Below are 25,588 nucleotides of genomic sequence, written 5' to 3' on the forward strand. Positions count from 1 at the left end.
GGGTCCTGCACCACTCCGCGGCTGACAACTACGTTGTAGCTGCGGGGAAAAACCTTCACAATTTTAATGTAAAGTGGTAGGATTTGCCTATTGACATGCAATAGGTGCTTAGGAGGACCAATTAGTGAAATGTGAAGTGTGTACACTGTGATTTTGTAGGTATTGCATGTTACGTGTATTCTGCCATAAATATTGCTATTATCAAAATGAAAAACAGTTCTATTAAAATGTTAAGGCAAATATAACCCACTCCTAATTTTGATATTATTTTCAGGGAGGCCTAAAACTAAACAGAAATACTGTTGGGACACCATTTACAGATATGGATGAAGAGAGTGCTGATAATGAGAAACAGCAGCTGCCTGAAACAAAGGATGATATCTTCAAGGTAGCTTTTGACAGTCTAAAAATGTCTCTACAAAACAGCAGGGATGATTTAGAAAAGCATCCTTCATTTCAAGAGAAGATAAATGCTACAGAAAATGTCTCTTGTGCCCTCAAATCTGTTATTCAGATATTGAAAGATACTTGTCACAATGACCTTGCTGTGCTGGTGCAGTCAGTCACCAGTCTTGTGGGATACAATGGAGACACTTTCAAACCCCTTCTTTCCTCACCAAAAGTTCAATTCTTACAGGAACAATTCTCAGAAGTTCATCTGCAATATTTTTCTCTGAAGGAGAAAAGTCCAGTCAGAGCACAGGCCTACACACTGCTTACAGCTTTGACTCTGTCCTTTCAGAGATGTGAGGTGTCTTTGGCAGACAAACTAGGCAGACTTTACCGTTTTGAGTCACAAATGAAAACAGATATGTTGCCCGAACTCAGTTCTGCAGCTAAAGGTTTCTTTCATAATCGGAACTGGGGACAGTTTGAATACATTTTAAAAAATATTGTTGGAGGAAGTATGACAGAAGACGAGAAATCAAAATCTGACGCAAATATCATGAATGTGAAAAGTGACCCAATAACTGGAGCTGAAACACCAAAGGATTCACAATATCAAACTGAAAGATATTCAGGTGACTATGAATGTCCTAATGTGAAACCTATAATGGAACTGTTCGATAAACTGGGACTTGTGAATCTTTACTCCCAAAAAGTCAAAATGACAGATCTTTTGGTTGTAAACAGTTTGTCAGTTACATCTAATGAAGCTTCAGCAGAAAACAAGCTTTGGCTTCAGTTCACTCACAAACTCATGATGTTGGACACTAGTGTGAGATATCTGTGCTATAAACCTCCTCAGAAGGAATCTTCTATGACTGATGTTTGTGCAGATGCAGATAAGTTCTTTGATTTTGGGGATGATAATGATGATGATGACATTGTCATTGATGAAAGTGAACACATCCACCCCATGGACATTTACATGTCAGTTTTTCACTGTTCTGATGATTTAGCACGACAGTGCATTTTTACCAAACTCTCCACATGCCAGTTCGCTGTACCTCTACTTGTGCCAGATCCATGCACAGGGGAGATAGAAATTCCTGTGTGGCCACTTCAACAGATCAAAAAGACACTGAAATTTAAGTGGGAGTCTGATACAGGAAGCAGTGAGACATATATGAATAGTTTCATATGCAGTGCACAAGTACCAACTGTGTCCTTCATAAGACTAGGAACATCCTCAAATTCAAAGTCTCAAATCATGAATAACATCATCAGTCGGAAGAGGCATCCAACATTTTTCAGCCGACACTGCAGTGGCAGTACAAGTAACAGACTTCTGCTGGAGGGGGTGGCAGAGATTTCCTGGTACTGTCCAGGTGGAAGGGAGGATGATATTTTTGAAGACTGTATTGCGTTCATCAACCTACATGGAGATGGAAACAAATACGCCAGGCATCTAAAATTCATTCAAGACATCAGCTCTGTTATTGTTCTTCTACTCCCAGAAAACCTAGAGCCTGAGACAAAAAAGACAGCAGAGAGTTTACTGAAGTCTTCTGTTCCTGTGATTCCATTGTTCTCTGGAGTGGAGAAAAAGTCTGTCAAGAAAGGGGATTCAAGAATTGCTGCAAAGAACAGAAATGAGGCTGAACTCTCAGAGGAAATTATCAACAGAGTGAAACAGTGTCTCTCAGAACAGAGGAAAATATTGAGTTTGGATGATCTCATATGCAGAGCTACAGATCATAAGTTCACTGCAGGCAGAAGCAACAGTAGAGCGGGGAGAGCCAATGCTGAGAAGCTTATGGACATAGTAATGGGCAAAGATCAAAAAAACAATGAAGAGTTATTGAAACTGAAAGGGAAGTTTTTGCCTTTGCAAGGTGAACAATGGAGAAACTGGTGCACAAAAGATAAACAGTTCTACCGCTTACAGAGCAAAGTTGATGTGAGTATTGAACAACAAAGGGCTGAAATAGAGGCAGAGAAAGAGAGTTTGCGGAAGGAACAACAGAAAACAGCATCTTCCCCAAATCCTTTCATGGAGCATTTCTTGAAATGTATGGTTGAGGGAGAGGAAACTGAAAGGTTGTATTTCTTACATTCCTTCGGAAAAAGACTTGAAGGAGCTTTCTCTGGTGTACTAGCTGATCTACAACGACAATACCATAGGGAGTGGTCTAAAAACAGACAAAATGTAAAAATGAGGAATAAGGAAGAAATGAAAAAGAGTGGTGATGCTGATGATGTCCTTGATAGTATATCCAAAAAAATAGAATGTGCCACATTTGGGTTCCAACATATTATTCGTGAAACTGGTCAGTTATATGAAGTTTTCCAAAGTTGTGAAAGAGCTGAGTTCGTCCATGGCATCGATACTGATCGCCTTCCTGAAATAGGAGCTCGGTTGATGTTGTCTGGAGTTCCCTTGGAGGTAATGGATGGAGATGTCAGCCATGTTCCTTTAGATTGGGTCACAGCCGTGCTGAAAAAACTCACTGAAGAACTGGGAGACAAAAGAGTATTAGTGCTCTCTGTACTTGGACTCCAGAGTTCAGGCAAGTCCACATTACTGAACACCATGTTTGGTCTTCAGTTTGCTGTCAGTTCAGGGAGATGTACAAGAGGTGTATTTATGCAGTTACTCCCAGTTGAAGAATGTCTGAGGTGTCAGTTGTCATTTGATTTCATCCTGGTGATGGACACAGAGGGACTACGATCAATTGAAGCCACATCTGACCTTGTGTTTAATCGTGATAATGAATTAGCCACCTTCATTGTTGGAATCAGTGACATAACACTCATCAACATCATGGGAGAAAACCTGTATGAAATTCAGAACATTCTCCAGATTTGTTTCCAGGCTTTTTTGCGCATGAAATCTATAAATATTAAGCCAAGTTGCATTTTTGTGCACCAAAATGTTTCAGAGACAACTGCAAAGCACAACAACCAAGAAGGGAGGAGACAATTTATTGAAAAACTTGATGAGATTTCCAAATTGGCAGCAGAGGAGGAGAATCAGGAAGTTGATGGCTTCAATGACATCATACAGTTTGATCCGGATAGTCAGATGTTTTACTTTAAGAATCTGTTGGAGGGAGACCCTCCAATGGCTCCACCCAACCCCTCCTACAGTCAGAATGTTCAGGAACTGAAGACCAAGTTGCTGAGTGTGGCAAAATGGCAGACCAACTGCAAGCTGCTCGCACTATCAGAATTTACACAAAGATTTACTGATTTATGGACAGCATTACTCCACGAGAATTTTATTTTCAACTTCCGCAATTCATTGGACGTAAGCATTTACAACAAACTAGAACATCACTACGAGCAGTGGTCATGGAGATTGAGAAAGCATGCACTAGAAACACAGAACTCTTTGTGCTACAGAGTCAACAGTAAGGATGTAAAACTTGTAGATGCTACAGAGATTGAGAAGAGCTTTGGGACTGTCTTTCAACAGGTCAAACATGATGTAGAGAAGTACTTCAAGGAGCAGAAACATTCTGACATTCTGAGTCAGTGGAGAGGAAGCACTGACCAAAGACTGGAGAATCTGAAGCGAGAGCTCATTGAGGAAACGCGTTTGAAAGGAAGGGCAGTATTGAGTAACATCAAGTTCAAACAGGAACTAGAGAGAAAGAAAACTCAGTATGAGGCAGATCTATCTCAGAGAAGTAAGGCTTTGGCTTCAAAACTGAAGGACAGGAAAGTTAGTGATGAACTGCAAAGGGATGAGTTCAACAACCTGTGGAGTGAATGGAAAACTGAAGTGTCCAAAGAAAAACCCAAAGATGAGGATGTTAACATTCAGGCAATGATTGACAACACCCTTCTGGCTCACTTCCAAAAATACAGAGAGACTGTGATCACACATAGACAGATTATCAAATTCGATGTCGCCAAACATGTTAGACCATCATCTATGAGAAGAATTCTCAAACAAGCTCTTGGCAAGGATGTTAAACAGACTGTGGAGTCAGAAAGAAGTGCAATCTTACCTAGGGTTGGTGGATTTATTATCAAAACTGCAAAAGCAATTCTTCCCAAGAATCAGGCAGATGCATTAGAGGCAGAAGGGAATGAAATCATTAGGAAGACAGAGGAGGACATCCATGAATTCATTCATTTTAAAAATATAAATAAGTTTGGGGTCACACAAAATTTAATGTATGAGCTCCTGCATGAAATTCAAAGAATTCTTGAGGAATGTGAAAAGACATCTACATTTGAGTTTACGGAAATTTGCAAAGTTGAAATTTCTGTTCATGTTTGTAATGGGATGGTTCACAGATTAACAAAATTGAATAAAGAGTTCCAGGCGGTCAATGACCCCCTTACATACTTTGACAGTCAAAAAGAAGATTACTACCAAATATTCAAACACTATTGTGAAGGAGCAACGACACTTACACTTTTTGTCTACTTCCTTACTACTCATCTTAAGTCATCTATACGAGAGGCGGTTTTTGACAAACTCAGCATTCACATAGTGGAAGATATGAAATCCAACCATCCAGCATTTGTGGGAACCAGGTCCCACTTGGAGAACCACATCTTAACTTTCCTAGCTAAGAAGGAGGATTTTGACATGTACATGGAGTATATTCATACACCAAAACAGTTTTTTGCAAAGTTCATCAGTGATTGTGTTCAAGATTACTTCAGTGACGCAGAAGAGAAGTTGCTGAAAATGCTCATTTCAAATTGGTCTGAAGTGACAGACAAATTGTTAACTGTTACTCGTTGTACATCTTTCAAAATGAAAGAGATACATGGCAATGTGTCTGTGTGGCTGGATGAAATCTGTTCAGAACTTGGCAGTCTCATTCCTATATCAAGAGAGGATTTTAGGAACATTGAAAAAGAAGACATTGAGGACTGGGATGTTTTTCATGACCTGCTGGCCCAGTCACTTAAGGAAATTTTGAAAGACGGAAAGAAGGACATTAAAAAACTTTGTGGTTCTGGACCTTTACTATTCAAGTTCAAAGACAGGCCAGATGACATTTTAATCAAACAGATGAGTGGATGCTGGGAGCAGTGTCCATTCTGCAAGGCTGTTTGCACCAACACCATCCCTAACCATGACTCTGATCACAGCACAGAGTGGCATCGGTGTCAGGCTGTGGTTGGTGTGTGTTATAGAAGTGAAGACAATCAGGACCAATTTTGTATTGACTTCTGCACAAGTTCTGTCAACAGTGACAAAACATTTCAAATTTCAAGCTCTGGTAAAAGCTTCCCCTTTTCAAAGTATAGAGAGGCAGGCCATCCATACAATAAATGGGAAGTCAAAGACAATCACTACCAGCAGAGGTACTGGAAATGGTTTACCTGCAGGTTTAAGTCTAATCTTGAAGAAAAGTACCAGTCCAAATTTGATGGCCTTGGAAAAATTCCACCATTTTGGGAGACAATCAGATGGCGAAGTCCTCTTTTGGCGACCATTGCAATTACGGGACGGATTTACGCCCATGCTTTCGATGCCATGAGACAAAGAATGTTTCTCATAAAGAAGTTTGAAAGTCAGTAATGGCAACAAAGAAAAGACACAATATAATTGAATGGAACATATGCAATATGGATAGATTTTATTAGTATTTGCTTATTTGAGTTAAACTTGAATTCTAAATGCTAATGTTTCCAGTAAACAAGATTACTTCAATCACATGTATGACCTGTTTACATTTTTTTCTTGTATTTTATTACAGATTCATTTTCCCTTGCATATGCTATACTGCTGTTGTTTTATTTTAGCAAGTTCTATGATTTATACTCATTGTGTATTAATGGCTTTTGCTACAAAAAAAAATATTTCTGATTAACATGTGTGACCAAATTCTGAGGTCAAGTGTATGGGAAGTTTTTTTTTTATTTTTGACAAACTTGTGGTCCTCTGTGAAAGAAGCTAAGCCATGCATTGTTTTACACAGAGATCTAATGCCAAGAATATCTCTAGGCTGCTGAAGTTTTTGTTTGTTTGTTTGTTTGTTTGTCTTTTTCTTTTTTTGTAGCAGTCTATAAACAAACATTAGACAAGATGATGTCTGTTGTAATGTTATCATGAGACAAAAGTTCTCCTATGCAACAGTTATGCTTTTTGTTCCTTAATTATGTTAGTGTTTTAGAGAGTGAGCCTTCTACAAACTCTCTGGTTTTATGACACCAGATAGGTTGTTATTTTAAACATTGTTTAAATGACACAATGATGAGAACTTGGAACACTGTAGAGCAATCACAGCTAATATTTCAGAATGTCACAGTGTGTTAACTAACTTATAATTGTGAACTTAAAAAAGTTCAACTTTCGACACAATTTTGTGGACAATGTAAAATTTTTGCCTGTCTTATATGAAAAACATTGCTGTGCTTTATGGCTGTAACTCTTAGAAGGAAAACATGCATCATGACTATTGTCATGATGGAGTGTAAATATTATAGGGAGCTGTTCTGGCTTAATTACTATATGCAGCAAAAATGTATCTGTGTGTTGGAAAAATGGGCATTTATTATGTAGAAGACAAGGCCTCTGTGTGTCTCCAAGACCTGGAAGCAGACACCAAGTATCCTGTGTTGCATTAGAAAAGTTATTTTGTAAGTCCCCACACATGTTCTTGGACTTGTTTGCCTTACTGTATGAAAAGCTCTGCACTCACTAACCTCAATGAGAACTGCGCTTCATCTCTGAGGTCTGCTTCTCCCATGACCATGTAATAAAGAAGAAATGATTCATCACATCTGAAGTTTGTTTGTTGTCTCTGAGAATTAGCAACTCTCATTATGGGGGACTCCAGCTTTCCCTTACAGTGTAACCATCCTAACCTTTAGCAACTGGTCACAGCATGTAAGACTGTTTTCCAGTAAGGTAGCTGTTTAAGATATTAAACATCATTATAGAACCCAGCTATTACAAGCAACATTAAGAAATCAGTTAGTCTCTTAGTTTAAAATGTACCTTAAAATGATCATTTAATGCAAATCAAACATATTATAGCTTATTATGAATTGGCCTTTACTGTCTCAGTTTGTGGTCGCAACATTTCTGTAGTTGATCAAATCTGATGATCAACAACAGCATCATTCATTCATTCATTAGCATGAATAAAACAGACAGCCGGGGTCCTTTCTGTATGGAAACTGCATGTTCTCCCCGTGTCTGCATTGGTTTCCTCCAACAGTCCAAAGACATGTAAGTCAGGCGAATTGGAGATACTAAATTGGCCTTAGGTGCGAATGTGTTTGTGTGTCTACCCTGCAATGCGGGTGTTTCCCCACCTTTTGCCCAATGAACGCTGGGACAGGCTCCAGCACCCCCTGTGACCCTAATTGGGATAATAAGTGGCTTAGAAAATGAATGAATTTCAGTCTGCTTCTGCAAGGGGGCTTCAGTAGGACGGACACAAAAGTGAAACCAGAACACATAGTTGGGAATGTGGTGACAGCCAATGTTTAATCTCCCAGCATGCAAACTCACACTTTTTTTTCTTTTTTGCTTCAAAAGAGGAGAAATAGAGAAATATGTTCAGCTATGATATATATTAAAATAATACATTCAACCATGAAATGAATAGGTGTATATAAACATACTACTTGTTCATGTATCGAATATAACAGACAGATATAACAGGCCATATCTATACCAGTCCCACCAGGCAGCTCATGATTAGATCCATCAGTGAAATGAGGAGAGCATCCTGTCAGGAGAAGAGGAGGAGGGAAAAAATAGGAAACAAGAGACACAGTGGAAACATCTTAACCCTGAATTCTGAAGACTCTGAAAAATGCTCGTCTCAGCTAGATCTTACATAATCTTACATACTTTGTGAATAATGTTTTAACTTATTATCTGTTAGGATTTAGGCAAACATTACTGTATGTGGGAGACACATAAAACGCTTCTCTTTTTTTTCCTTCCTATTTTTCTTTTCTCTCTTTCGCTCGCTCTCTCTCTCTCTCTCTCTCTCTCTCTCTCTCTCTCTCTCTCACTAGCTGATGGGCTCAGTGGGAAATGTATCACTTACAGTTAGATTGTTTTGTGGTCTGTTTTTGGTATTTTATATTGTATTGTATTATGTCTAATTTTATTCCATCTGTAGAATTTGATAAAGACTGCTTCAACGTGCCTTAAAATCTCTCTGAAATACAAAATATAACAGCAAATTGTTTACACAGGTAGGAGTCCCACAGTTAGTCTACGGCACTGCTTAGTTTAGTTGAGCTGACAGAACTTTTGAATAAACATTTGTAAACTCAGTTGTTTAAAGGTGTGTTACTTTGCAGTTACATTTAAAGAAAGTAAATAACCAAGACTTGCATAATTAACTGGCTTAATAGCGCTTGACCTCCAAAGTTTTCCAGACATATTTCTTATACGTATGCCAAATTATATTGTTGAGCTGACATTACTTAAAGGCAGTAAATTACTTTTACAAGTACTTTCAGATTAAGTAGAACTTTAAACATAAGTACCTTCATTCACTTTTTCTGAGGCATTCAGTTCTCTCTCTCTCTCTCTCTCTCTCTGCAGAGAATTTCGGTCACAGGTGTCACTTGTTCTTTGGCTCCCATAACATAACATTACATTTCTTTAGTTCATTTTTTCAAAAAAAAAAAAAAAATCTGTCACTGCTCCTAAAAGACATTTTAGCCAGTGGACAGGAGTGTAACTCAGTTGAAATGGGGTGAAGTTAATCTCTCAGACAGATTCCCCATATCACAGTGGATGAACACGTTAACACGTTAAGGTAATTAACTGTGGATAAAGCGCAAAAAATTCCATTAAACTACATGGTGCTAGCGTTTAAGTATATTCACTGAGTTTTTTTGGATTTTTTTTTTTTAGAGAGAGATCTGAGAAACATCTCTATTTTATGTCCATATCTTCACATCTCCAGAGAAACATATCTCTATTCTCAACGGTCTCGACGGACGCAACTTCTGTGGAAGCGAGGACGTCTTGCAATTTCATGAAGTCACATGATCCAAAGTGAAGTCCTTCCGCTGTATTTCCTTTAAAATAACCCGCTCGCTAAACCCACAGGGAATGGAACCCACAGCTCTCCAAAAGACGAACGTACCGTTCTGACAGGTAAGACAGTGAAAATAATGAATAATACTTATGGTTCGCGTCAGCTGTAGTTACTGTCTCATACTATTGGAGTGAACATAATCAGGGCACGAAACCAGAGCGTTTCTTATGTTTCGTTCAAAGTATGCGCTTCCCAAAAAAATGTATTTGTGATTCTGTGTTCGAATTATAAGAAATATACATCTGAAAGTAGCCCGTTTTAATGTGCAATACACCGCATAATGCAATATTCCATAATGAATGTAGGCGATGCCACCCCTGCGTTCGACTTGAGCCTTTTTATGTAATACTTTTCAACTTTTGCGCTGACCGCTACACTTTATCCAAGATTATCGCTGCTCTCATTAAGCATCCGATGCTTAAATATGGGTGTATGTGTATATATCTGTGTGTGTGTGTGTATGTGTTTGTTTGTTCAAGTAGCTACTTTTGTCCATTGAATTGAGCTGCCTTGCTCACTTGTGTTTTGCGGAGATACTAGCCACCGTCTGTGTAATGCTCATTGATGTTGGGCGTCACCTACCATGCAGTAAAGGAATCCCACCGCTGGGCAGCTTCAATTACATAATGAGACTGAAATAAATGTATTTAATTTAGAGCAATATCAATAGGTTTTGACCAAGTACAGAAGCTACGCGGCCTTTGCAGATTGATTGGGTATGTCAGCACGAGTGGGGCACACATAAAAAAACGGCTGTAGTTACAGACTGTGCATTGAGACAAGCAGTCCGCCTTAACACAGATGGATTACTTTATGAGAGAAGTGGATCTGCGCACACGATTCAGTACATTTAAATTCATTAAAACGTCGTGATCCAGGCAGCAGTTAGGACCAGCAGTGCTGCAGCAGATTGTGGTTCACGCCTGCATAAATGTCGCTTTTTTAACAATACAAACAAACAAATAAAGCAATAAAAGTAACAGCAGCCGTGTTGCTCTCCTGACAAATTGTATCTCAAAATAAGCCTTCCAGCACTTTGGGATGCGTGTAATATTAAGAGTAAATAATCTGTTTAAATTAAAAAAAAAAAATATATATATATATATATATATATATATATATATATATATATATATATATATCATGGAGCAGTTGGCAATCCTCACTTGGGTATCACCAAAACCAAACATGGGTGCACAACTGACCTGGGTATGACCGTCAGTCAGCCCCTCTGAGGGGATTCTCTGTGACCCCCAACACACTGACACTCCCAGCTATTATATCGTGTCCTGCTGCCATGCCTTAAATGATAACTTAGAAGAAGTCATCTTGCCACCTAGTGGCAGGCCTGTAGCTTTTTTGTTTGTTTGTTTGTTTGTTTTTTTCAGTTTCAGCAAATAAGTGACATTAATTGTGTTCCATGAATTGCTTTGAAAAACAAAATAGGGTCGTGAGAATATAACTGAACATCTGTCCCCCAGGAAAAACATGTCAGTAAAAGTAGCTTTTTTCCAGATACATTGGACTGACCATGTGAACTTTTAGCAACAGTTAATTCATTGCAAACCAGTTTCTTTTACAATGCAGTCAGCACAATCAAATCTGTGAAGGCAGTTGTTGTTATTGCCTCAACTTAAAGAACTTGAGGACTTTCTATGCACTAATGACAGACCTATATTTCATAGGCACAGAGCATCCATTCCATATGTGGGATGCAGCTCAGCCACGTGATATAGTGCATCATCGTGTCAGTTTAATGTGCACATCAAAAAAGGTTAGTACACAATTTCTGGTGTGCATAAACAGTCCCTATAGGCAATGTTAGTAGCATGTCTAAACTGTATTGTGTGTGCATCATGAATGAAATGTGACTTTACTGTTACAGTTCCGCTGACAGTGAATCTGTCAGTGCTAATACACGTTTCAGCTTCTCAAGGGCTGAGTTTATGTCTTAGTCTATGCATTAGAACTGTAACATTCCCTGATGGACAGCAGCAAGAATAATGACTCAGGCATGATTCTGTTGAAAAAAGCTAAAATAGTCATAAATTTGCTACTGCACTTGTAAGGTAAATTCTATGTTTTGCTATGTATTTTGAAATGAATTGTGATCCCAAATACTAGTTTTTTCATTAACATGATTCAGCTGATCAAAATGACATGCATAAATGCAGTGCCTACACAATGTTGTACTAGGCCAGACAGTAGATGTAAACTCCACAAGCTGAAAGAGGAAAGGACTGAGTTTTTTCTCAGTGTTTTTTTTTTTTTTTAATTTTTATCTTTCTAGAGCTATGGATGACAAGCCAGAGGACACTACTACACTACAAAGTAATGATGTAACAGAGGTAAATAATGGCTAATCTGGTTGCCTCAGTGAAATTCATTATGACGTTCAGAACAACTACATGCATCTACATCTTATTGGGTTTTGACAGCACTCACTCACTACAGTTGTATATATAACATTTTTTGACTGTGAGGTATTTAGTGAATATACTAATGCAGCAACAGAGCTGAGTGTCCAGTCATGGTAAAATCAAAATGATAATGGAGATGCACTTACACATGCTATACATGCATGCTTTGAATACATACACACACACACACACACACACACACACACACACACATGGAATAATCACACATATGCATACAATCAAGAAAGTGATATACTTAGCATGCATTGTTGTACGCTTTGTTCTTGTAGTTTTTTATTTCTTTATTTATTTTAACTTATTTTTTGTCTTTTTTACAAGGGTGTTGATTTTGGAGAATGCGAATGCAATATATGCACACACAGTGTTATGCATATTTTACTGAAGGGAATCGGTCCATATTTTATAAATACTGCTTATTCAGTTTTGCAATACATGTGTAGTACTGCAACACACTGAGAAACTGGGAGAAACAGACAGTTACATTTTAAATGATCAGTAATCAACTTACATAGTCTGACTAATGAGAATTTCATGTGTCACCAACATTGTAATATTTTATTCAGACATTTTTTGTTTTGTGTTCCAAATTGCAGGGAGGATTGAGTTCAGCGAGAGAGAGTGTCAGGAAAACCTGCACAGATTTGGATGAAGTGCTCAACGCTGCTGGTCTGGACTGTTCATACTGGTCAAAGGTGCTACAGGATGAACTTAATATCAGTGTTGAAAAGCAACTGGCATATCTGGGACATGAAGAATTTCAGTTGCTTAGACCTCACATTCGTCATAAGTGGGAGGGCAGGGCTCTTCAGACATTGTTTGGAAGTTCAGCGAAAGAAGGTGATAAAGCTGTCACATTTGCTAATTTAGAGAAAAATGTCAGTGATTATGAGAAGGAATGTAAAATCAACATGCCCCAAATTAAAACTGAAAGACAAGAGCTTGAAGACAAAATAAGTCCCGTCAAGGAGCAAATCTGTAGCAGTTCGGTGCCTAAACAGGTACATGACAGTGTTACAAATTTACTCAAACACTCATCTTCTGATAATCATTCCACACATTCATCTTGTCTGACTATATCTGATACAGAGGTTTTAACCATGTCTTCAGGGGGTCTTGCTTTGCAAGGTGTATACAAAACTAGTGACATCCGGGATTTGTTGAAAGATAGAAAACAGATAATCGAAGCTGACACCTGTAAACTCATTTCTCCAATTCACAAGGCTGAGTACAAAAACAATGAATTTTACTCTGACAAGTCTTACAAGTCATTTTTGGAGTTCACAGAGAGATTTGGCTTTACCTCTTGTGGAAAACTGAGCTCTAGTTTTAAGCTTGGATCTGCTAATTTTAGCTTGGAAAGTGCTTCAGGATTAACTACAGATTTGTGTGCGTATGAAAATTTTGAGAGGTCATATGCATCCGCTACTATCTGTGATTACATTCCCCTGGCTTGTACCAATATCAGTCAACCTAAACTGTCTGATCTTGCTCTTAAAGAACTTCAGGAAATTGAGAATATATTGTTGATGTTTGATGAAGAAAAATTCTATCCACGGAATCTGCTGAGAAGCACTGAACGTTTCTTTGAGGGGTTTGGTTCTCATGCCTCCCTAGGACCAATCCATTTTGGTGGGACATTCTGGTGGAAAGCTTGTTCTGAGGGTTTCTCACACAATAAATTTAACAGGGTTAAAAGTAAACTCTCACAAACACTGCAGATGAGCGTTGCTTTTCAAGATAGTATACCATCCGAATCCAACACGGGTTTTGCAGGTATATCTGTTTCAGCTGCTGTTGGAGCACATGTTGAGACTGATAGTAATGAGCAGCAGATTGAAGTGCAGTTGTTTATTCACAAGACTGGAGGACCTGCTGAGGTAGATAACCATAAAAGGTGGAAGCAAGCTCTGGCCACAAGCAACAAGACCTGGGCAGTAATTGACAGAGGATCCAGTTTGACTCCGATTTGGGAAATCATCAAGTCATCACATATGAATGATTTCAAGGATACAATAACACTATGCAGATTCCTCATGAATGCCTACAAAGAAATCACAGGCCAGGATTCAGAGCCATGGTGGGGAGACAATGAGCTCAGAGTGAAGAAGGAGGTTGAGGAAACGATGCAGTCTGTGGAAGAATGTCCTGCTTCCGATGCTGAAAAGGGTTTAAGGCAGTTACTTGAAATAAAGAGAAGAATACTGAAAGAGACACATTCATCCAGGATGTGGATTCAGTGCCTCTCAAATAAAAAGATTCAAAAATTTTTAATGAGTGTTACAGTGGAACACAGCGCTAAACACTTGAGAGTTCTGATGCAGTCAGTGATGGAGTATCACTGCAACGATGAAGATTTCCCAAATGTATCCGTGATTTTGAAATGGATGAATGAACAGACACAGGTCCATGAAACAAAAAGTGATGTTATCACATCAGTCTCTAACTTATCTGAGCTGGAACCTCTCTTAAGAGCAGTCAGAGATAATTTACAGAGCAATCCTTCACAAGAAACAAAAATATCTGCTACTTGCACAGTCACCAATACTTTTAATTCATTTTTTGCACATTTGGAGAAAAGTGGCCATTATGACTTGGTGCTGCTTCTTCAGTCAGTGATTTGTCTTGTGGGTTACAAGAGAGAAACATTTGATCCCATCCTTGGTTTGCCTGAAGTTGAGTTTTTATTAGAAAGACTATCAGAGGTGCATACAACTTACTGTGCTCTGAGGGAAATGAGTCTGGAGAAGGCCCAAGCTTACACGTTGCTCACAATTTTGACTGTGTCCCATGACGGATGCAAAGTGTCCCCTTTGGACAAAAAAGAGAGACTTAAAGGTTATATGCTGAAAATGGATTCGGTGACTTTGCCTGAAATCACTGCAGTGATTAACCGCTTTGAAGCCCACAAGAGATGGAATGTACTTGAGGGACAACTGATGTCTCTGACTGGAATAGTGGAAGAACAGGCAACCATTTCTCAGAAAACAAGTAAAGATTTGCAAAATTATGTTAACATTGTAGACACAAATGTTAAGCATAAACATCAACATGAAGAACAATTTCTTGATTTAGAAAACAGGCAGCTTCAAGAATGTAGAAAGTTGCTTGAACGACTGGATCTTCTGAAATATTACCCACGAAAGATAACAACAGCTGATCTTCTTCTAATACGCAGCATGTCTGTTAGGACAAGTGCAGATATGACAGAAAATGAGCTTTGGACCCAATTCATCTGCAAACTCATGGTGCTGGACATAGATGTAAGATATCTCTGCTGCAAAAATGCTAAATCTGATGTGTCTGTTTATGACACGAAGACAAGTGATTATTTCAGTTTTGAAAGTGAAACTTGTTTCAGTATTCCTAATGAAGAGTCACATATCCACCCCATGGATATTCACATGGCTGTTTTTCACTGTGCAGACGATTATGCTCGGCAGCGTATTTTTGAACAGCTCACTTCATGCCAATTTGCGGTGCCTCTCCTGGTGCCAGATCCCTCCACTCAAGAAATTGAAGTTCCACTGTGGGCACTTCAACAGATTAAAAAAACGTGGCAATCCAAGGGTCACCCTGCACAGACAGGGGGAAATGTGTTGCAGGACAATAAATATATAATCAGTGTTCCAGTTCCGGTTGTCTCTTTCATTAGACTGGGAACATCTTCAAATTCAAAATCTCAGATCATGAATTGCATCATCAACAGGAAGAAGCACCCAACATTTTTCAGCCGTCATTGCAGTGGAAGCACAAACAGTAGACTGCTGCTTGATGGGGTTGCGGAAATTTCCTGGTATTGCCCTGGGGGGAAGGAGAATGACATTTTTGAAAATTGTGTCGCATTCATTAATCTCCATGGGGATGCTGTTCACTTTCCAAAACAGCTGGAGTTTCTTTGCAGAGTCAGCACAGTCATTGTTCTCCTGCTCTCTGAAAATCCACTAGAACCTGAGGCAAAGAAGACAGCAGAAAGTTTATTGCAGGCCCCTCCTCGACTGGTCACATTGTTCTCAGGAGCAGAGAAACCTGCCAGGAGAGAGCACTTCAGAGTCGCTGCTAAAGACAGAAATGAGGCTGAACTGACAGAGGAAATCATCTCTAGTCTGAGACATTGTCTGTCACATCATAAGAAGATGCAGAGTGTGGAGAATCACATCGCTAAAGCAATAGAGCAAGGACTACTTAAAGACACAAAGGATGAGCTATTGCATGAGGGTAAGAAGAAAGCAAAGGACCTCATAAAGACTTTGAATTGTGAAGAAAAGAAAAAAGGTCTTGTAAGCTTGAAGGAGAAGTATCTCCCTTTGCAGGGTGAACTGTGGAGCGAATGGTGTACAAAAGATAGGCAACTTTACCGTCCTCAGAACAAAACAGACATGACTTTGGAACAGCAAAGGGAAGAAATGCTGGATGCCAAAAAAATGCTTCGCCAACAACAACGGGAAAAAGCTCTATCCCCAAATACATTCTTGGATCATTTTTTAAAGTGCTCCGTTTTTGCAGAGGAGCCACAGCGTTTTTATATGTTGCTTGATCTTGAAAAGCATCTTGATGAACTTTTTAGAGATGTTGTTGCTGATCTGAAAAAGCAATACCACTTAAAATGGGCCACAAGCAGACAAAGTATAAAAAGCAAAGAGGACAGAGAAGTTGAGCCCACTGACTCCCTGTCTGAGATAGGTAAGAAAATTAAATCTGCCACATTAGGACTTCAGCATATAATACGCGAAATTGCACAGATTTATGAAGCTTTTAAAAGTGTTGGACAAATTGAGGATTGTTACAAAATTGATATAAACAAACTCCCTAATATAGCAGCTGAGATCCTGTTGTCTGGGTACCCGTTGGAACTGATGGATGGCGATGTCAATCATGTACCCCTAGATTGGATTAGCGCTGTTCTCAAGGAGCTCCTGAACAAACTTGGGGACAGACAAATATTTGTCCTCTCTGTTCTTGGAGCCCAGAGCTCTGGGAAATCCACACTTCTCAATGTAATGTTTGGTCTGCAGTTTCCTGTAAGTGCTGGACAGTGTACACGGGGGGCGTTCATGCAATTACTCTCTGTAGGAGAAAACATGAGAGAACTCGTTCACTTTGACTTTGTACTGGTTTTGGACACAGAGGGTTTACGATCACTGCAACACTCTCAAAGGACTGTCAGACATGACAATGAGTTGGCCACTTTCGTTATTGGTATAGGTGACTTAACAGTTGTCAATATCATGGGAGAGAATCTGTCTGATATTCAAGACATTCTGCAGATTTGCTTTAAAGCTTTTGTGAGAATGAAATCTGTGAAAATCAAGCCAAGGTGCATTTTTGTCCACCAGAATGTATCTGAGTCAAATGCTAAGGACAAAAACCAAGAGGGAAGGCGGCAGCTTATAGAGAAATTAGATGAGATTTCCAAGTTGGCTGCCGAGGAGGAGAATCTGGAAGTTGATGGCTTCAGTGACATAATACAATTTGATGTAGACACACAGGTGTTTTATTTTAAGAATCTGTTTGAAGGGGATCCACCAATGGCTCCTCCTAACCCTTCGTATAGTCGGAATATTCAGGAGCTTAAGACCAAAATCCTCTCAATTTCTGAATGGCAGCCAGGTTGCAAGTTCCCCACCCTTTCAGAGTTACAAATGAGGATATCTGATCTTTGGAATGCACTGCTGAAAGAAGACTTTGTGTTCCACTTCCGCAATACTCTGGACATAGCTGTGTATAACAAACTTGAGTATCAGTGTGGAAAATGGTCATGGGAATTGAGAAAACATGCTCTGGAGACACAAAACAATTTGCATCACAAAATCATGGGTGGTGAGTTAAAAAGCATTGATGCAAGGAAAATAAATGACAACTTGGACGAGATCTACCACCAACTAAAACCTGATGTGGAGAATTATTTCAAAGAAAATAAACATGCAGACATCATGGTTCAGTGGAGAGCTAGCATTGAGCAAAGACTTTACAACCTGAAAAATGAACTTTTTGAGGAAATAAAAGTGAAAGCAAAAGAGTTACTGGAGACAAAAGAAATGTGTAAAGAGATAGACCAAAGGAAAGCTGAGTATGAAACTGAACTTTTTAACAAAAGCAAGGCCCTTGCATCTGAACTCAGAGGAAATACACTCAATGATGAAGAACTAAGGAATCAGTTCAGCAAGCTGTGGACGGCATTGGTAACCAAAGTGTCAGCAGAGAAACCTACAACCTCAGAGAATCCTAGCATCCAAAGTCTTGTGGAACACATTCTGACGGAACGCTTCATGAAGAACACTCACTTAATTCGAGAAGACAAGGGAGTCTTCAGGTTTGATGTGGACAAACATGTTAAGTTGTCATATAAACAGTCAATTACAACATTAAGGGGAATGTTCAACATTAGTGAACTGACTGCTGAAGGAAACAGTCTGTCAAAAGAAATAGAAGACCACATAAGTGCAATGATTGCTGAGAGAGAAAGAGAAAAGTTGGATGTGGGACAAGTTTTTATTTATGAGCTTTTGAATGAAATTGAAGATGTCATTGGTAAACACCAAGCATCAAGTGAAATAAAGCTGACAGAATTATTCAAGGATCACATTTCTATTCACGTGTGCACTAAGGTAGTTCCCAAACTCACAGAAATAGAGGCTAATTTCAAGAAATTCAATGATCCGCTGACATATCTCAACAGTCTTAAGGAAGATTATTTTGAGATTTTCAGACACTTTTGTAAAGGTGCAACATCAATCAGTCTTCTTGTTGATGTTCTTGGTATCCACATCAAATCAACTCTTTTTGAGGCAGTTTTTGACAAAGCCACGATTCAGATAGTTGAGAAGTTAAAGTCCAGCCACCCAGTTTTCAGTGGAACATGCTTGGAAAACCATATCCTGAAATATCTTGCCAATAAAGAGGATTTCAGCTTGTACATGGAATACATCCAGGAGCCAAAAAAGTTTACCAGAGCATTTCTCACAGAACAAGTTGAAGAGTATCTCAGTGATGCAAGTAAGGTTTTGGAGCTGTGCAGATCAACTTTGTCATATATACTAGACAAGGTGTTGATTGAAAACAGTAAGGTAACAGCAAAAATCGAGGAGATGGGAGCTGATACTTCCACATGGATAGAGGAATTCTCTTCAGAACTCAGAAATTTCATGTCTGTCTCAACTTTTGACTTCAGTAAGATTGAGAATATTCAGCTTCTTAAAGAAGATGTGAAATTTCTGAAAGAGTCAGTTGCTAATATGCTTGAAAAGATACGCAATAATGGAAAGGAAGACTTAGAGAGGCTGCTGACCTCTGGTCCCCCTCTATTTTGGTTCAGAAACAGACCGGATGACATTTTGTTCAAAGAGATGTCTGGATGCTGGGAGCAATGTCCTTTTTGCGGTGCAGTGTGTACCAGTTCCATCCCTGATCATGACACTGACCACTCTGTTACATGGCACCGATGTGAGGGAATAGGTGGATTGTTCTACGAAAAAACAAAGTGGTTCAGGGCAAACGAAAAACAGTTCTCTCTTGATTTCTGTACAACATCAGTCAGCAGCACAAAGTTGTTCTATGTTCGAGAGTCAAAGAAATGGATTTCCTTCAGTGACTACAGGAAGGCAGGTCAACCATACAACAGATGGGACATTTCTACAGATGGAAAGCAGCAGTACTACTGGAAGTGGTTCATATGTACCTTCAGGTCAAAGTTGGAGGAATCATATCATTTTAAATTTGAAGGCAAAGGACAGATCCCTGACTCGTGGAGGAAGATTACAAAGAAACAAGTTCTGGAAGAATTGGGTTTCAAAACCTAATAGGCTTAGAACATGAAGTGACGAGACACAAAATATTTTCGGGGTGTTAATGAGGAAAAGGGAGGAAATAAGCATCTGAATTGTACAAACTGTTCACAATTAGCACACTGAATAGATCAATAACATTTTATTTTTTTACTTAGTATATGAATGTTTTTATTAAAATTGCTCAAAATTAAAATCTCACCTGATACACACATTTTCTTCACTGCAAAAGGAAATTGAGAAGACATGTTTTAAGTATTTGTGATAACACAAATAATTTACCTCCGCTTTACAATATATATTGTGTGATAAGAAAAGCCCATACAGTTGTTTTACTCTTTTTATAGTTTGTTGGGTTTTCTTTATTATTTGATTACAATGTTATATTATAGTCCTATTAAATGTTACCATAAAACTTAAATATAAACCAGATAAGAGATTGTGTGATAAAGATTAAATTAAAACAAGAAAAATAAAACAGACTGAAATTTTAAGACGGGACATAATAATACTCCTCATTGTTTTAGATCATTCGCAGTTTGTATTGTAAGATGCTTCGTGCTGTAATTGTAACTGCTATAACTATGGACTTAAAAAGTATCAGAATTTAAATGTGTTTTTTGTTCTAAAAGGGCAAAACTTTTTGGCGGGATGGTCCACTGTTGCTTTAGCAGTTGGTTACAGGTTATGATCTGTGTATTTTCCTGTGACTAACGATATCTGGGATCATTGGAAAAAAAAAAAGTACTAGGAATGCAGTATTAAACAATGTAGGTGTAAATTCTGAATTCTGATTTATATGTATTTTTATTTGCTGTTGTTCTTCCTCCCTTTGTACGGGTTTATTTTATTTTATTTTATCATATTTTATTTTATGGTACTTTATTGTATTTTTACTCTATTGTGTGTATCGCTAAACCTTACTGTGTGTATTTAATTGTATTGTACGGAGGTACTGATTACCTAAATTTCCCTCAGGATCAGTAAAGTATCTATCTATCTATCTATCTATCTATCTATCTATCTATCTATCTATCTAACATATTAAAACCTATTTATGAACTGATGTTTACTGTCAGTGCTTCTGCCAGGACTGGGGAATTTGGCCGCCCTGCTGGCCATTCTGTGTATTTCATGCCTTGTGCTTTTGTTTGTTTCGGTATTGCCATGTGCTTCTGTTTGTTCCTGTGTAGTCCTGTCCCCACCCCCCACCTCATCCCTATTATTACCTGGTTTGTTCCATCCAGTAGTCTGTCTCTGCTGTTAATTGTTCTGTGCATTTAAGTCCTGTGTTTGTACCTGTTCTTTGTCAGATTGTAACCATTATTCCTTGTGCCTGTCTTTGTGAGTTACTGCCTTTTGTGATTTGTAATTTTTTTTCACCGTACTTACCTTGACCTGTTTTTGCCTGCCAATTTGGATTTGTTGCCTTATGGATTACCGACTTTGACCTTGTTTGAATTAGTTCTGACCAACCCTTTGTCTTATGTATTGGATTTGTTCGCTCTGTGGATTGTTTGGTTTTGACCCTGGACTGGACTTTGTTTTTGAGATTGCTTGATTTCTCTAATAAACCTGATTTTTTTCCCCTACTGGATCTGCAATTGGGTCTGTCAACCTTTACAGTTCATTGTCTAAGCTTGTGGTTCCAATATTTCTATGGATGTTAAATTTGAACTTTGTTTCCTACGTTTGTCATAAGTATTATCACTACCACTAATGTTCTTTACCTTTGACTAGTATCGCTACCACTATGAACACTCTCATCACCACAGTTTATCCAACTATTACCTCAACTCACACAAAACTTGTCTTTGATGACTGTCATCCCCTTTATCTCCAGAAGAAGGAATAGTCAGAGGAGGGTAAAGGGAAAAGTAATAATTAAAAGTTCTGTGCAAATATTTGTTTGTGTCCATGGAATAACATACACAAATACCTGCAGAGGAAAATCCCTGCCCATTGGCTCATCATTAAAGTCATGTAATTTGGGCTCCCCTGCTGTAGCTTGGTGTATCTACAGGGCTTAATATCAAATTTACACATTTAACAATCAGACAAGATGAAAAATAGAAAATTGACAATGTCACAGATGTGAAAGGTGCTCCAGTTACTGGAGCAGAAACATCGAGAGTTTAACACTGTAACACTAGACTGAAAGTGCAACACCATTCAAGCATGTGTCTCAATTTAGCTAAAACCCAAATGAGGCCCATTCAACCTCAAACCTCAACAATGACCCAAGCATGACTCTGATCACAGTACTGAGTGGCATCGGTGTCAGACTGTGGTTGTTGTGTGTTATAAAGTTGAAAACAAATCGGAGCATATATACAAATTTTGTATTAATATCTGCACACAATTTTTTTCAAAAGTAGCAAAGCATTCCAGGCTCCAAGCTCTGGTAAATGGATTCCATTTGCAAAGTACAGAGAGGCAGGCCATTCATACAATAAATGGGAAATCAAAAGCAACCACTTACATGGGAGTTCAAAAGGGCTCTGACTGAGAGGGCTGGGGAACCCTCTATGTCCAACAGAAGATGTGACTCATCCAAGGGTACCATAGCAGCCAAGAGACCAGGAAGCACTGGCCTGAAGAGCTAAGTTTACTGCAGGGCAGATGGGTTTCAAGTTGTGAGTGGAGAGCCAGACTCTGTCCCCAGGATGGCACGTGAGAGAATCACTGTGACAACAAGAAGCCTGGGTATTCTGGTGGCAAATGGCTCATTGAAGAGAAACATTTGGCTTCCCAGGCTCTCATACCAGTTTCCAAACCAATTTTGTATCACAGGGGCCTCAGTCTGATTCATATTCCATGGATAGAACAGGGGGGTTGGAAGCCAAGGATGCACTGTGATTTCAGTGGAACGGTGCAGAAGGGAGTTTTGCACATACTCCACCCAGGAGGAAGCGAGCCCAGTCTCATTGACGGTTGTTGCAGTAACTGCGGAGAAACCTGACAACTTCCTGGTTTGTTCAAAGGAATGCCCCCCACCCCCACCAATCTGAGTCTTAAGCTGAGGACCAGGGTCAGAGATGATGCCATAATGACAAAAGACCTGCTAGAACCGCACCTCAGCAACCTGTAGGACAGTGGAAAGAGTGATGAGAAGGATACAACAACAAGCCTTAGAAAATCCATCAAATTCCACTAATATGGTGCTGAGGACATCAGCTGGAGATAGATCAGTTACAAAGTCCAATCAGAGATGTGATCAAGGTTGAAAAGGCACTGGTAATGGCATCAGTTTTCCTGCAGGAGCCTCTTGTGGCACTTGTGACAATTTGTCTCATACTTGATGCGGGAATTACGCTGTCTGCAGAGGGTATTGTAGGGGAGCTGGATCCTCCTCCAGATAGTGCTGAAATCCATCCTCCAAATTTCACATAATGGGTCCCACGATACAGGAGGAAGGCATAGTGGGAGCAGGGTTCTGGAGTTTGGATTTCACCTCATGTGGGTGAGAGACAGTATCCAGCCTGCCATTCTTGCTGCCTGGGCACTAGCAGTTGGAAAAATCAAACCAGGAGAAAAACATAACCCACCTGGCTTGATGAGGATGAAGGTACTTGGCCGATGTATTCCGGATTGTGATGATCTATGAGCACCACAAAGGGCTCCTCGGATCCCTCCAGCCAGTGTCACCACCCGTCCAAAGCCAGTTTAAAATGTCAGCGACTCGCAACAACCCACATTTGAGTTTCTTTTGGCTGTGGACAACTCCCTAGAGAAAAAGGCACAGGGGAAGAGTTTCAGAGGTGAATTATGTCTCTGAGAGAGTATTGACCCCACTCCTGCCTCAGATCCATCATCCACCTCGACCATAAACAGACATGAATCTTGATAGCGGTCTGTAGGCGGTTCATGGGGGTGCCTCGGGACTGTCCTGTCTGATGTTCAAAAAGATTTCTCGCTGCTCCAGAATCTACAAGAGCTGAGAGGGTGGATAGACCCTCACCACAGTACCCCGTTACTAGAACATTGTGTCATTTAATGGAGAGGGCATTTAGAGGTACATCTACTCCAGCAAAAATGTGGATGTCCCCCTCTCCTTCCTCCTGTCTGGTCTCACTGGATACTGTGTGATATGATTTCCCTTCTCTCTGCAGTAAAAGCACAGTTCCTGCTGACACTGTCAGTCTCGTTCGGCAGAGGTTATGCGAGGAAAAACTGAGATGGATTGAACTGAATTGAAAGGATTAAAGGATTGACTTGGGGCATCAGAGATTGCGGATCCTGTATGGTGGACAAAATACAGGTCACATTTAAGCAGGTAATTGCAGCACTTGGAGGCAATGCCATGAAACTTTTCAGGTATAGAAGGGGAGTTTGTCAGACTGGGGAGAGAAGGAAGCCCTGGAGCTGGTGGAGGCAATGCAGCCATGGGGGACATCATTGAGGATGGTACCCAACCTGGCAAGCTCCTGGCAAGCAATTCTCATCATACTCCAACGCTGTGATACTAGAGGCTCCCTCAGTGTTAGCTGTATTGGGCTTACTCGCTGCATCAATTGGTGAGCAAACTCTTCTGTTACGCACAGACGGAGAAGCCGCAAGATTGTGTAGAATAAGCTTTAAATGCCTGGATACAAGCCAAAGAACAAGGGAGAATGACATTACAAAGACTTCAGAAAATGCAAATCACAAAAAACTACAACTAATACACAGCAGTTACACAAATAACAAGAACGTAGTTCTCCGTTACGAACAAAAGACTTCGCAACTGAACGAGGAACAAACAGGGGTATCTATACACTGGAGGACAATGGGAACAGGAACAGAAAAAAGGGGCCAGTGGTTAATAAGCCGGCGAAGATGAGCTCCAATAGGTTGAACTGCCAGGAGGGACAATGAAGGTATAACATTAACCTGTATATGCATTTCAAAATAACCTGACATTTAAAATTTACAATTACTGATCAGATTTTTTTTTTGAAGTTTTTTCTTAAAAAAAAAATATTCATTGTATATACGTTCATTAAATACAGTGAATGACTACACAATCAAATTGCCCATGAAAGGTACATACAGAGCATATATGCAGAAACAATAAAGGAAATACACATTGCAATATTGCAAATGCAGAAGCAAAGAAAGAGCAATGCAATGAGTGCTTTTTAGTGAATGGAGTACACAATGTGCTGTTGAATCTGCTGGAGTCTTGAACTGAAGGATACTGACACTTGTACACATGAGTGATCTAGGGTTTATTTAACGCTCGTTGAACATTTCTAGTACGATAACCTTTCAAATATGTTTCAGCCTCAAAGTAATTTTACCAAGAGTTACTGACTAAGAGTTTTGGGTGATAGTTGATACAGTCAGATAAAAACATGATGGTTTACACTTTGGTTTCCCATCCTTGAAAAAAGAAGACTATTGATGGCACTCGTAATGGCAATGTCTAGCCTGCAGGGTGCAGTGTAATACAAGAAAAATGAACTAGCCTTTATCTCTCACTTGAAGACACATTTTGTTCCCTTGGTCAGAACTGACATTCTCAGCCATGTTCTACAGTAGGTATGCAAGTACAGTGGGTGGACTCTTAATGCAGTATTTTCCCAAGTCCATAATGAGTGTTGGGCCAATTATGGATCATGAGGGACCTTTTTGAGACACAACAAAAATAAAATAAAGTAAAATAAGATATAATAAAATAAAAAACTCTCATACAATAAGGCTGGATTTCTGATGTCCGTTTTCATTGTTTTCTTTAAATAGGTCTTTAACAATAATAGAGATTTACTGTGGAAGTATTACATATTTGACACATGAAGCACTCAATTACAGTTCAGCTGTCCAACATTAAAATCACATTCTCCTTGTGATTCCCAATGTATGTTTCGCCTTGAAAAGCATGTTTAGTTGTTTATTAAAATCAAAATGAACATGTTCAGTTACTGTGAAAAATGAAAAAAATTACGAGAAATCT

General features: G+C 39.2%; 2 protein-coding genes across 3 annotated transcripts; both read left to right on the top strand.

The window, feature by feature from the left end:
* The first annotated feature begins 1,204 nt into the window (after positions 1–1,204).
* Positions 1,205–9,382, top strand: LOC115816349 (interferon-induced very large GTPase 1-like). The gene is made up of 3 exons (XM_030779305.1): positions 1,205–2,593; positions 2,627–5,534; positions 9,297–9,382. Exons 1-3 carry the CDS (start codon positions 1,205–1,207, stop codon positions 9,380–9,382), a joined length of 4,383 nt encoding a protein of 1,460 aa, XP_030635165.1.
* A 34-nt stretch (positions 9,383–9,416) lies between these two features.
* LOC115816533 (interferon-induced very large GTPase 1-like) lies at positions 9,417–19,803 on the top strand. Of its 2 annotated transcripts, XM_030779497.1 has the most exons (4): positions 9,417–9,490; positions 11,117–11,205; positions 11,722–11,779; positions 12,466–19,803. In XM_030779497.1, exons 3-4 carry the CDS (start codon positions 11,726–11,728, stop codon positions 19,666–19,668), a joined length of 7,257 nt encoding a protein of 2,418 aa, XP_030635357.1. In that variant the 5' UTR covers positions 9,417–9,490; positions 11,117–11,205; positions 11,722–11,725; the 3' UTR covers positions 19,669–19,803. The 2 variants fall into 2 exon arrangements, with proteins under 2 accessions (XP_030635357.1, XP_030635358.1); XM_030779498.1 differs by lacking the exon at positions 11,117–11,205 and having other exon boundaries at positions 9,438–9,490.
* Positions 19,804–25,588: the final 5,785 nt, after the last annotated feature.

The sequence above is a fragment of the Chanos chanos genome, chromosome 7 (assembly GCF_902362185.1).
Source record: "Chanos chanos chromosome 7, fChaCha1.1, whole genome shotgun sequence".
NCBI classification, from domain to species: Eukaryota; Metazoa; Chordata; class Actinopteri; order Gonorynchiformes; family Chanidae; genus Chanos; species Chanos chanos.